A 13,900-nucleotide genomic window follows, 5' to 3' on the forward strand; every position below is an offset into this window, starting at 1 on the left:
ACACACATGTAGAATAAAAAGTGCCTCCAACGCCAAGTGGTGAACTACAACACATATGGGATTAACACTGTAGGTCGCATAATAGCCAAACACGGAATGGCTAGAAATTCAACATTCATTAACAACAGAGATGACAGCTAAAGATTTACTATTTTAAAGGCATAACAGTGGGAGGCAAATCTAATATATTTCGTGTTAACTGCAAAAGGTCTTTCAATTTTATACACATGTAGCTTATTTTGCTACAAATTAGCATAATTATAAAACATCAGACGTATGACAGTTAACTGGCGGCAATATGTTTATTTACAATATCATTTAATAGTTAAGTATAATATACAAGAAAATCATCTGTACAAAGTATTGTCTTATTACAATCAACGTTCTGTTTAACAATACAGCAGTAATAGACATCTACAAAAACAGCAATGTCAACTTGAGACGTTATACAATGTAATTAGTATTAAACAGACACATATATATGATCATAAAATATATACTTCAGCTTTCTCTGTTCATAGGAAATCATTACATCCTTATTATTTCCAACCATAAACATAAACGGTACCATATCTATATACAATGTAATGCATACATATACAGTAATTGTTCTAGTCATGATCTGTTGACAATAAGATCTGTGTCGTCATATTCAAATCGGATTAATTTTGTTGACAAATATACTACAGTAGTATCAATGTTCATGCGGTTCATGAACTGCTCCATTACGGATATGTGATTTATTCGCTCCTCTAACGGCATTAATGAGTGGCGTAAACATGTTTCTTTATATATTTTAAAACGAATTGCCACGATTCTGATTCCGTCGTTAAGATTATAAACACATAACATTACCTGTGAAGCGGTGTATGCAAAAGTAATTAACTGACTTTGTCTTTCAGGTATACTTGGCATAACCAAACAATTTTGTACCATCGTTATAAATTCAATTTAAATAAAATTATGTATAAAAAGTTTAGTGCTATCAATTCGTATTAATTCTGATATTGTCACCATTTGATCAATCTAAAATGAAAATTCAAAAATACCCATATTCTTTGTTGTTTTTACAAATTATCACAAATAACCTGAAAAAGAATAATTTCTGCATAGGGTAAATCCAAAAACAAAAATGCATAAACTCGTGCATCAATTACACGTATCTAAAACCAGACATTCAAGAATATCATTACCAAACACTATTCTATATATATTATATAATGGTTATATTTCTATAGAAAATACAAGGTCTTTTTACAGTGTTATTTAAAAAATATAGTAACATGTTTATGATTAGGTAAATGAATGGCTTCTACCTTATTTATCCAAAATAGACAAAACAAATAGAATCGTCATTAGAACACTTTCAGCTTCATATAATTTGCGCTTGATTCAAATCTTTTACCGATACCGATGCTGACGTCCATTGTTGACATTTATCCATGTTATTGCGCAATGAATCTTGGCTTAGTTTTATAACTGAAATGTGAACTCACTTACTACACATGTCTTATTAATATGGACCACAACTTAGTACTTATAATCGTAATCTATCATTCTGTATAACAAACAATAAAAGAGTTCACATGGCAATTTCTACACCTATAACTACTTTAGAAATCCTTGAACTTGAACGAACTCAACAATATTATCATGTTATGTCCCCTACATGTAAACCAAACGCCAAAACCCATTTCTCTAGTCCAGATTGACCAGTTTGATCCTGAGGGGAGTCCCTTTCAAGAGTTGGACAAGTTGCCATTCCAGAGGGTTGCCTGTTAAAATGCCTTCCAACTGTAACCAGTCTGAGCGACAAAATGGTTCTTGTAAAGTTTTGATCGATCTGCGTTAATGGAAGTTCCAAAATGTTATTCATCTAAGATAAAAGAGCAGTCGCTATAAAAAGCACAGTGTATAGTCACCTTGCCTCCACTAAAACTGTGAGTTTTTTGGTTAAAGGCTTTACAGTATGACAATGTTTTGATACAAATTACGTCAGCTACAACGTAATCCATTAACGATATGGAGTCCATATTGTATTTCAGCGGTAATTAAGGAATGATTGTTCCATAAGGAAGATGAATTAATAGATACAGTCCACGGATCCGAAAAAGGATTGTTTTGCGTACGCAAATGTTAACAAGAAAAAGTCGAGGTTTAATTGTCATAAATAAAGATGCCTTAACCCTGCGTTTATCGGTGTGTCGTTTCTTGTAAATCACTTAAACAAACTAACCACATGCATATATTATCTGTCAAATGGTCCAACTGCATCCTAAATACATGGTCTAAGTAAGACAGCAAACACGAAAACCACATTGTTTACAATAGTAGCTTATATAAAATAGCCAGCAGTACAAAGAATATGAACAAGAACACATATAATTTCCCTCCTCCTGACTTTTTGGACTCAAATCCCAATGGTCTCGTCTTCAAGGAGTTCAATGTGCGGTCCATTTGTGTGAGTATAGCGTCTCTTGCCCCGCTCCATTTGACCGGCCCCTCGAGTCTGTATTGGTAGGGGGTACACGGCCCGAAAAAACACTTCATAGCCAATTTTGTGTCCTTCAGTAACATCACACCTGAAAACGAGTGTTGACAAATTAATTTATTTCAGGAATGATTTTTATTTTTTCAACATTTATGAGGTCATAACAACAATGGGTTTATGGACATATTGAATGAATCGCGTTAGCGATTCATGTAAAATATGTCCAAAAACCCATTGTTGTTATGACCTCATAAATGTTGAAAAAATAAATATCATTCCTTATATTTACATTGACGAATCCTTTCAGTGGATCGATATAACAACGAATAAAACAAATAAACAGGGTTTGTTCCTGCTTATACACGGGTGCAACGCAGTGGCGAGAACAGTGTTTTTTCGCGGGGAAATGTGACACTATCGTGAGAGATCTTAGCAACCGTCAACAACAATAACACAACAAAATGTAGTTCCATATTCAATGTTTATTTGTAGCACAGGACACGTGAATACGTGGATATTTCACAAAGCACAGTTCAATAATATTTTAAGATGTAAGAATTAAGCATCTAGGTCGGTCGTTCCGAGTGAGTAGTTTTTGTAGTGTATTACTACGCAGTGTGATCAGGTTACTATCAGTTCCCACGTGCTGAGATTCTATGAACACCTGTGTTATGCATTTATGAATGTAATTTTTGTCAATGGGTCTAAGCATACTGAATGTAAATATTATCAAATAACAAAAAGGAAATATATATCGTATTTAACAACAATAAAACTTTAAACATCTCACATGTTTCTTTGTCGTATATTTCCGTATACCACATCTTACATCAAAATATGATGTGCTAAAATAATAACAAATGAAAGGGACTATGGAGTATCACGCGCTTGAATTTTTAATATATTACATTCAAAATCATACTGTTTATATTTAAAAACAATGATTTCTTTTCAAAACGTAGTGTCATGTAGATTCAAAACGCAGTATGAAGTGCGTTGCATATTTGCATTAATGATACATGCATTGAACTGATTAGGAATATAACAAATTTCCTGACCCACGACCGATCCAAACCTAACTCCGATTCATAATTACATTGTAAATATTTGTAATAAAGTTCAGATCATATGAAGACGGAGTCCACACGAAGACGAGGCAACTGTAGGGCCAATCTCACAGAAATTTCATACATTGTACCTGGACAAGGCAGCATCGTACCCCACGGGGTTACATTATCCTGACAAATAGGCCTAGGGGGAACACTGTCTAAAAGACGTAGATTTTTGGTTTGCCGCTGTCTTAGAGCAGAATCCATAACTTTTCTAGATTAAGCGAATGCTCAACGCCAAGGCCAAAAGGTATGTGTTGCCAAGTAAGGTGCTAGGAAACGAATCGAATCTCAAACGTTGCAAAAGATGCAATCTAATTAAAATACAGCCCCTCATTATACTATCGTTCTACTCACGTATGAGGATCATCCTCATACCGCAGTATAATGAGGAGCTGTATTTTAATCAGGTTTGCAAAAGTCGCAACAGATCAAATAGATGGCACAAAATCAATCTTAAACTTTACAGGGGTTTCCCGCAGTAGTCGTCTTTTACAAAGCATGCAGTGTGGAACGCACATGATTCGTTTTTAATGCCGATATGTTCTGGAACGTAAATGTGCATATAGTATAGTTTCCTTATTAATGAAAAGTATATGTTCTTGAAGGCAAATTAATATAATATGTTTTAGAATGTAAATATCAAATATCAAATATTGCATCACTGGAGACGCCATTAGTCACTTTCTAACTTCTTCCCATCGCAAGCATTTTAATTTAGGGACAAGTACTGGCGATTGGCTTATGAAATTTGGTTTGAATTCGAGACCAATAGGGGTTATTAACACACTAATAGGATGTAAGTTTCAGTGATAAATGAAGGTACGTGCAAGAACCACTTAGCACTGATCTATCCGAAAAATATAATCAACTCCTCACTCCACTTTATCACTTTACACGGCAATCAGCTTTTTACGTTTTTGGTACGAAACAGGGCGGCAGGCGGGATTTAACACCATTAAGCCATGTAATTAAAACACGCGTTGCAAATGAATCGAGTTAGAATGAAATATAAAGTTACATTTTGTAAACATTGCCGAAGTGAATAAAGATGTGTGGATAGATAGGCCGCGTGTTTACAGTAGATGAATTTGACAGGGATGAAAACATACCTAGGTTGGGTTTACAGCCATTAAGTGTGGCCAACTCGTCCATGTACGGGATCCAGTGGACCTGTATCGTGTGACGTTTTGATTTAACATAAACGTGTCGCATTTCCTCTTCCTTCTGCCGGATGTCAGCCCACATCTCGTCACTGGACGGCAACGTGACGTCACCCTTAGAAATGTAGAAATCGGTGAAAGACTAAACCTTACATTTTTTTTAAATTATCAACTCCTAAGGGATTAACTGGTAGATTAAATATGCTGCAAAGTATTGTGAAAAATCAGGTGTATTTATATAATGTTAAGAATTCCTAAACTTGCCAAAATAGTGATCATAGTGTGCGTACCTACTGCCATTTGTTGGTTAGTTTTATAGAAGTCTTCTTACCTTGAACACTCTAGCAGCCAGCCGACACTGAAGCTCGGAGATTGGCATTAAGGAGCCAATAGGTTGCACACATCCAACAACACAAATTGTCGGCTTCTTGAGGTTAGGTGGGAACATGTATTTGAATAACTCTATGCGGTTGTCCTGTACATCAATAACGGATTTATCAATGAAAGGAAATCCGAAGATGTAGCCAGTTGCAAGGATCACAACATCGATGTTCTCCTCCTTCGTTCCGTCTGTGAATTCGACACCAGTTGCAGTGAAGCACTTGATATCCGTCTTGACTTTAATAGATCCACTGGCTATACGGTTTGGAAGGCTATCGTTTACTGTGGGATGTTGTGCAAAGACATCATGCTTAGGCTGTAATGAGTAGGCTGCGTGATCAAACCGTTTATTCAATTGAGAACGTGCCATTGATTCCATCATACCAACCGGTATCACATTTGTTCTCAAAAACGTTAACAACCTGGATGCAAACGCCATGTCAATGGGAAGACCATTGGGCCCTATCCGGTTCAACACCCAACTCCCACGTCTAGTGCTGAGGAATACCTGGGAAGACACACGTATTAGCCTTTGAACCAGATAAGGGTTTTAAAACAAAGGATAGCTGTACACTTATTTGATTATAACTCATATCAGAAACTGTTCACTATGGGAAGTCTGACGATTTTTTCCTTTGCTCACTTTGTGAAAGAGTAACGATGTTCCCCCCTTAAACAAATATAATTTCAACGAACATCCCAATATTTCTAATCGAATTGTCTTTATCAAATGTTGCTGTTTATTCTTATTTGTAGTTTTATATATAAATATATGTGTTGTTGTATATTTATACATTGTATTCATTGTTATTTCACAGAGTTGAATATGTGAAGGAAATCTTGTCTTTGGAAACTAATAAATATCAGGTTCAAATTATAAAGTTTCAAGTTTCAAGTTTTATTTTTACACTCACGCCACACGTAATCGTGCGTAACAAGCGGTCAAATATTACTTAGTATACATTGATGGACAAAGTACACACATAATATGACACATGATACAATTTATACAATAACAACCCATTTCAATAAATCTTGTAGCTAACTTATTTTAGATATTAAGTAGCTTCATTACTCTTTGTATACATTTACTTACTTTTGTTAAAAGTACCGTGTTACATATTGAGAACATTCCTTTCATTTTGATATAAGATGGGTTGACATAATAATAATTTGGTATGACTTGGCAGAACGACTTTATATTGTAATAACATGGGGATATGGGTAAACTTATTGCAATAGTTTTTCCAATCCATGTCTGGTAAACTCAAACATATACCATTGAAAAATGATTATGTCTATGGTCATCTATAGGTTTATTTACACTGCGGCATAAATATATAATGGCACACGTAGAACTTTAATTTGTTTTACAGTCAATAGTTTCGTTTTCGACTTTTCATGAAGTGCAATCAATTTACGCCTTGTGATTGTTTTCATGTTGTACAAACAATCACAATAGTTTGTCTTACTTGTGAAGCAACATTACTAAGTTCCACAGCAGCGTCGCCTCCGGAATTACCGATTCCAATGACGACAACCCTTTTATCTTCGTATTTCCCAGGACGCTTGTAGTCATGGGAATGGATGACGCTGCCTTTGAATTCAGAAAGTCCAGGGAAATCCGGTTTGTTAGCTGAGGCATGATGACCAGTACAGACCAGAACCGCGTCAAACGTCTTGGTGATTTCCTTCTTAGACTTGTCGCGGGTTGAGATCAACCATTGTCCACTCGTGTTGAAGTCCTTGGCTGGTTTTATAGACAAAACCTTCACAGGAAAAACAAATTACTGTATTTCAGAGGATATTTGTTTCTTAATTACTATAACTATTGTCGTATAATTAATAAGAAGTACAATGACAACATTTTGCTTATATGAGCAGTAACAGCTTCACATGTAAAGAAAATATTTTTTCCTGAGAAAAAGTGTCTTGCAACAAAGTTAAAAAGTGCCAGGTGTCAACAGGATGCTTTTACAATAAATCACATAGCACATAGCTACTGTTTGGACCAATGAATTTGTTAGATTTTCAGGGCGTCCGGCTAAATATATGTATATGACTTACTAAACAATTCTTGAAGTGGATTTTGTCTCGACAAATGTACAAGCTTGGTTTTTTAATGATATATGCAGAACGTGCTACCTTCAAAGATGCTATGAGAATGGCCTATCTTTAAGTACCAGTATCCTACGACTAATTCATATAATCATCGTTTAGAAAAAGGTGGTGAACTTCTGCTTATAACTACATCAGTATACTAGTAAGTCGCCAACCCAAACATTGACCATGCATGGCTGCTTTATAGATGGAAACTTTAAACGAATTATATAGCAGCCTTATCCAAGGTTTTCACATACATCATGCATCCATTGCTTCATTGTACTTTGTTATTCTTATTCAATATGTTTTTCACATTGCAAAAAAACAATTGTGTAGATCTATATTTATTCTTTAGGTCTGTATTGAATGTTTGATATTCTAATCAATGTTTGTATATCTTCCGGTTAATACTCTATTCAAATACTTCCTATTGTATATCTTATCATTATCGCTGTATGTGTGATATCAGTATGTCTGGTACACAAAAAACAACACCGCCTTACCTTTGTATTAAACTGTATGTATTTGTCCAGATATCAGTATGTCTGGTACACACAAACAAAACCGCCTTACCTCTGTATTGAACTGTATGTATTCGTCCAGATATCAGTATGTCTGGAACACACAAACAACACCGCCTTACCTCTGTATTGAAGTGTATCTATTTGTCCAGATATCAGTATGTCTGGTACACACAAACAACCCCGCCTTACCTCTGTATTGAACTGTATGTATTTGTCCAGATATCAGAATGTCTGGTACACACAAACAACCCCGCCTTACCTCTGTATTGAACTGTATGTATTTGTCCAGATATCAGAATGTCTGGTACACACAAACAACCCCGCCTTACCTCTGTATTGAACTGTATGTATTTGTTCAGATATCAGTATGTCTGGTACACACAAACAACCCCGCCTTACCTCTGTATTGAACTGTATGTATTTGTCCAGATATCAGAATGTCTGGTACACACAAACAACCCCGCCTTACCTCTGTATTGAACTGTATGTATTTGTCCAGATATCAGAATGTCTGGTACACACAAACAACACCGCCTTACCTCTGAATTGAAGTGTATGTATTCGTCCAGATATCAGTATGTCTGGAACACACAAACAACACCGCCTTACCTCTGTATTGAAGTGTATGTATTTGTCCAGATATCTGTATGTCTGGTACACACAAACAACACCGCCTTACCTTTGTATTGAACTGTATGTATTTGTTCAGATATCAGTATGTCTGGTACACACAAACAACCCCGCCTTACCTCTGTATTGAACTGTATGTATTTTTCCAGATATCAGTATGTCTGCTATACACAAACAACACCGCCTTACCTCTGTATTGAACTGTATGTTTTTGTCCAGATATCAGTATGTCTGGTACACACAAACAACACCGCCTTACCTTTGTATTGAACTGTATGTATTTGTTCAGATATCAGTATGTCTGGTACACACAAACAACACCGCCTTACCTCTGTATTGAACTGTATGTATTTGTCCAGATATCAGTATGTCTGGGACACACATACAACACCGCCTTACCTCTGTATTGAACTGTATGTATTTGTCCAGATATCAGTATGTCTGGTACACACAAACAACACCGCCTTACCTCTGTATTGAACTGTATGTATTTGTCCAGTTTGAAGTGGGTGATGTACATTTGGAAGTACTGCTTGACATATTTGTTGTGCATGTACATAGGGAACTCTTCCGGGATGGGAAAGTCGCTGTAACACATCACCTCCTTACTGGTGTTAATCACCGTCGACTTCATCACGCATGCCTGGCCATCCTTCACGTCGTCTGTATAGTTCCATAGCCCACCTACAGTACAATTAGGCATGATGATGATGCTTAGGTTCACAAAGGGGCAGGGCGGTATCAACATATCAAAATGCTATTTCGTATGCATGCGCATATAGGGACCTATCGCAAATGAGAAGAAAAAAAACCTACTGCATTTTACGTAAAGCTATATGAAGTGCATTAATATATATTTTCCTCATTTGCGATAGGTACCTACGGTGTACAGATATGTACTCGTGACAAAAATATGTAGTCATGGGAGTGGTCATAGTCGAGAGTGGTTAATTAATCAACTTGCAATCATTGTATAGTGACGTTCTGTGTCTAGGCAATGTGCTTTAGTGTGAGTGTCAAGCGTACATATAAGCGCGCATGCTTATATTGAGTGCAGAAGACAAGGACATATCCCAAGTGGTAACGTAACATTAAATAATGATAAGAAATATACGGTCTTGTTAAATCGTGTTTCTTATATCATACTGGGTATCTTGACGTTGTTATATAAAATTGTCTTCATTGTGACTGGCATCACAAGTCATCACTGCCAAACGTGTGAAATATCCATGCACATGTAACATAGATTCCTTACATCTGATTTGATTGTTATTTAACACTGAATGTTTGCGTTTCTTGGGGTTTTTTGTGATGTCTATGAACTTCCGCCTTGGCGTTTTCGACGTACATGTACATGTTTCAGAACAAATAGACGCCGAAGTTTATAATAGGACTTTATTTATTAAACAATCATTAGTTACTTGGATTTAAGATACTACACATACTCAACATCAACGATAAGATTTATTGTGCATACCTATGTCACCGGTCCTCTCGAAGCACGTGGGTACCAGTCCCTCGTCTAGACAACACTTGATGGCAGTAAGGCCGCTAGCCCCAGCTCCTATAATCGCCACCTCCTTCATCTTCTACAGCTTTAGGCTAGTTATCAATAGAGTTAAACATACACCGAGATAATATTTCTCTGCAATACGATGTTACAGTGAGAGTATTTCCAAAATGTTTAGTTAATCAAAATATCAAAAAAACATATTTACATGCAACACTGACAGGATCGCATGATTTGCTTTTGAAGTTTTGATTTCTCTGATTTACCTGAATACGTAGAATGGTGTCAGAAGGAATACTACCACCACCCACAGGGACCTGAGTATGTGGTACAGCTATATTTGGACCTAAACTAAGATGTTCAGAGTAATTTTACATGTTTTAGGGGTTTAGATCGACTTTCGCTAAAACTGACATCCCCAATTATCATATATCGGAGACCAATTCTCAGGTCCCTGTGCCAACACCCTGTTGACGGTCTAGTTCAAATTGTACACACACATACACTTTTTCCCATAGATTGATAAATGTTTTAATAAGACGGCGCAACCAAGACTACGGATGCTAGTGATGCTAATATATAACTCAGAGACGTATATATATATATACACATACTCTACATCAGCGTTCCTTGTCCGCGATGCTCTCAGCTTGATTACTGCCTTCGGCTGTCTTTAGCCGAGGGGGACTATTGGTTTTATATAATAGCTATATTTTCAATTATAGTACATCAATTCTATCTTCTTGTAATATGATGTATATGTACATGTAACTGTTCTGTTTCACTGTGTCTTGAAAAAGGAGCGGATCGCTCCGAAAATTTGACAACCTAAACTTGTCCACACTGTTGGAATTACTTGTTTGTCCCATATATACATATATAGTGTACGTCTCTGGCATACCTGTATCTCGGTTACATAAAGCTAAGTCAATCCTTATTTTTGTTTTGCATATCAAACTACTATTAATAATTATGTCATATTAAGGTAGATCTACAAGTATATCATCAAATTTCCTAATCTGTGAGAATATCGGTGCCTTATATATATAGGTTGTATATTACAGGACTTTAGCAAGTCTAAGCTTCACCTTATCGCCTATAGAACGCACGGTAGCACGAGCGAAAGCTGAAGCAGAAATCCTGAGTCCATACAATGACTGAATTGTTCAGAGTCATACTATACATGGTTTTCGTGAATAAACGTTAAGTCATGGTTACATACCGTATAAAGCAATACTGGAAGCGTTACCTACTGTACAAGCAGGGATGTGTTGTGCACACATCCCTGGTACATGTAACTTACAAGGTATAAATAAATCTAGGTCATCTTGTAACCTACTGGTCAAGCGGGCAGTGTCATATTTTATATTCTCGTCCTCACCTAATGAAAGTCGGTTCTAGTTGTGTCCAACCTTGGTTAAGACTGATTATTAAACCACATCCGCCTGTTCTGTCCCGGTGTCGTAAGGATCGACAGCGCTATCTACTGTGGACTTTATCACCGAACCCACCGTGTTGACATATTATGTAGTTAAAGGGAGGTAACAATAACTTTAACACGGAGTTGGACTGAAGATATTCCGCGTTATTCATAACTCTGGCGCGTAACTTCAAATCGTTGGAAAATAAAACAGGCTTACAGAAATTCAGTGATGGGCAAATAGTTTGTACATTTTGTGGACAATAATTTAACAGTAAAATTGGCAAATAATCAGGTGTTAATAAATTCGCGCATGAGCCAATTACGGTTTGACTTTTGACCGAGGAGTTTCGGTTTTATATAATAGAGGAGGTAAAGCAGACTACATTGTAGCTAGCAGTACGAATCAATTTTAAAGTATGCAATCTTATGCGTCGTTAACTTTTAACGTTAAAATGAGACTAGTTAGGCTAGTCATAGCGTTATAATTAATTAGGGCTAGTATCTTGGTCCACAGGTAGTATAGCTTCGTCTGTCAATACATCTATAATATAACTTATAGGTGTATTGACAGACGAGGCTAGAACATGTACCTGTGCTTGGTTATCAAGTTTAGCTTACTCAGGTTAGTTATCTTTCAAATTGTATATAGACACCAGGTTTACAGTGTCTTTTGCAGTTTAGATATTAACTAATGGGAGTGAGATAAATAGAGTCTATTGTAGGTATCTCCCACCTCTCAGCCGAATTTTTGGTAATGCTACACAAAATAGAGCAAAGTTGCTAGATAATGTATAAACAATCTTAGACCATACATGTACATATGTGTTTGGACAGAAAAAATACGGTACTTAACTTCAGTTTATTACCAGTACAGGATCATTTAAGATCCTCTACACCGGACTCAAATAAATCAATTGTTACAACAGTTCCAATTTCTCTAGAATTTCGGACTTATAACTATATAAAAGTGCTTGATCTCCCCAATGCTTATTTTTAAACTGTTTTTGAAAGCATTTGCTGTTGGTGCCGAGATTACTTGTTCTGGAAGATTGTTCCATATTTTGACTAAGCGCAGACCAAACAAATTTTCCTGATATCTAGTTTAGAATGTTGTGGAAAAAGTGTTTTCGGATGTCCTCTTGACCCCTGTCTTTGGACCTTGTTGTTCCAGCGTTGAAGAAAACCCACTGCCTTGCTATCAGAGATCAATATTGCTCGTTATTTTATATTCTTCGATCATATCCGCCCTGATCCTTCTGAATGCCAGCGTTGGTAATTTAAGCATGTAAGATGTATTCATTACTTATGCAACCATAGAATCTTTTTTAACTTGTGTACACATATGTTCATCAAAAGATAGAGATTGGTCTATAATTACTCCTATGTCTTTTTCCTTATCTACTTTTTGTAATTCCTCGTTTTTTTATGCCGCCAATACGCATCAATTTACATTTTTTTGGGTTGAAATTTCAGTAACCATTTATCGCTCTAAGCTGATAGATAGTCCAGGTCATCTTGGAGTATATTTTGTGTCATCCGCAAAAAAAGATAGGTCATGCATGTATATGACTAACAATGTCCGAGTACCGATCCCTGGGGAACTCCTGAGGATACATCGCTGCAGTCGGAATGTTGATGAAGCTGGCCGTCCATTTAACAAGTTCCTCGCCAATTCCGTATGGCGACAAGTCTTTTGTGTGGGACTGTTCTGTAACTGTTACCTCTCATTTTTAAATCCGACGCAAGACCTTCATTTTGTGCAATAACACTTAAATTCCTGGGGTGATTCTCCTGCCGACGGACATATACTTCACACCGGAAAAAAGTGCGATCTTGTCGGAATTATCAAATTGGATACAAAAAAAACAATGCTTGCTAAGGTTTGTATTAATTTAAAAACCCATAGGTGGATTTTTCCTTTCCCTTTTCCCTTGGCATAAAAGAGTCCTATATAATCCAACACGAGTGTGATGTATGGGACACGTGTATCTTTTATGCATAAAGTGAGATAAAACATGATAACCAGCCATTCAGTTACATCATTACACTATGTATACAACCAAAGTGGTCAAATAATGTTAACGATAGAGACGAACAACTACAGGCTCAAATATAGTATTTGACTTGAGTTATTTCTTTTAAGATACTATTTCAAGTACAACAATAATATTATTCTTCATCTCAGCACCCATGCAGTTTGACTATAATTGAAAACAATAATTTGAGTTGTCTTCCTCTAAACACTGTATCATAGTTTACGGCATTGATTAATTTGTTGCCATTTGTGGACTGAGTCGAACGCCAGTATAATTAGAGCCCCCCCCCCCGCTCCTTTTTGCGGAAAAACCGGTACGTCCGATTTTGAATGTGATATTTTCGGCTGAAAGTAGCATCGGATTACGATTACTGGATCCGACCACGGACTTAGATAGTAGAAACTCATGTGATCATGTGAAAAAACACTTCAAGGCGAGGAAGATGTTTCTTGCTCCCGATATGCCACCAGACTTATTGTAATCAACAAGGGATACATGATAGAATAAATATATAGCATATACTTACTAGG

The 13,900-nt window shown here is 36.4% G+C and overlaps 1 protein-coding gene across 2 annotated transcripts; it reads right to left on the minus strand.

Moving 5' to 3' along the window:
• Positions 1-291: 291 nt before the first annotated feature.
• LOC110451074 (dimethylaniline monooxygenase [N-oxide-forming] 5-like) lies at positions 292-11,426 on the minus strand. Of its 2 annotated transcripts, XM_021498929.1 has the most exons (8): positions 11,293-11,426; positions 9,879-10,003; positions 8,883-9,085; positions 7,821-7,832; positions 6,617-6,913; positions 5,095-5,652; positions 4,713-4,878; positions 292-2,582 (listed from the first exon to the last, which is right to left on the minus strand). In XM_021498929.1, exons 2-8 carry the CDS (start codon positions 9,985-9,987, stop codon positions 2,323-2,325), a joined length of 1,605 nt encoding a protein of 534 aa, XP_021354604.1. In that variant the 5' UTR covers positions 9,988-10,003; positions 11,293-11,426; the 3' UTR covers positions 292-2,322. The 2 variants fall into 2 exon arrangements, with proteins under 2 accessions (XP_021354604.1, XP_021354603.1); XM_021498928.1 differs by lacking the exon at positions 7,821-7,832 and having other exon boundaries at positions 8,871-9,085.
• Between the last annotated feature and the right edge of the window lie 2,474 nt (positions 11,427-13,900).

Source organism: Mizuhopecten yessoensis, unplaced genomic scaffold, assembly GCF_002113885.1.
Source record: "Mizuhopecten yessoensis strain PY_sf001 unplaced genomic scaffold, ASM211388v2 scaffold5789, whole genome shotgun sequence".
NCBI lineage: Eukaryota > Metazoa > Mollusca > Bivalvia > Pectinida > Pectinidae > Mizuhopecten > Mizuhopecten yessoensis.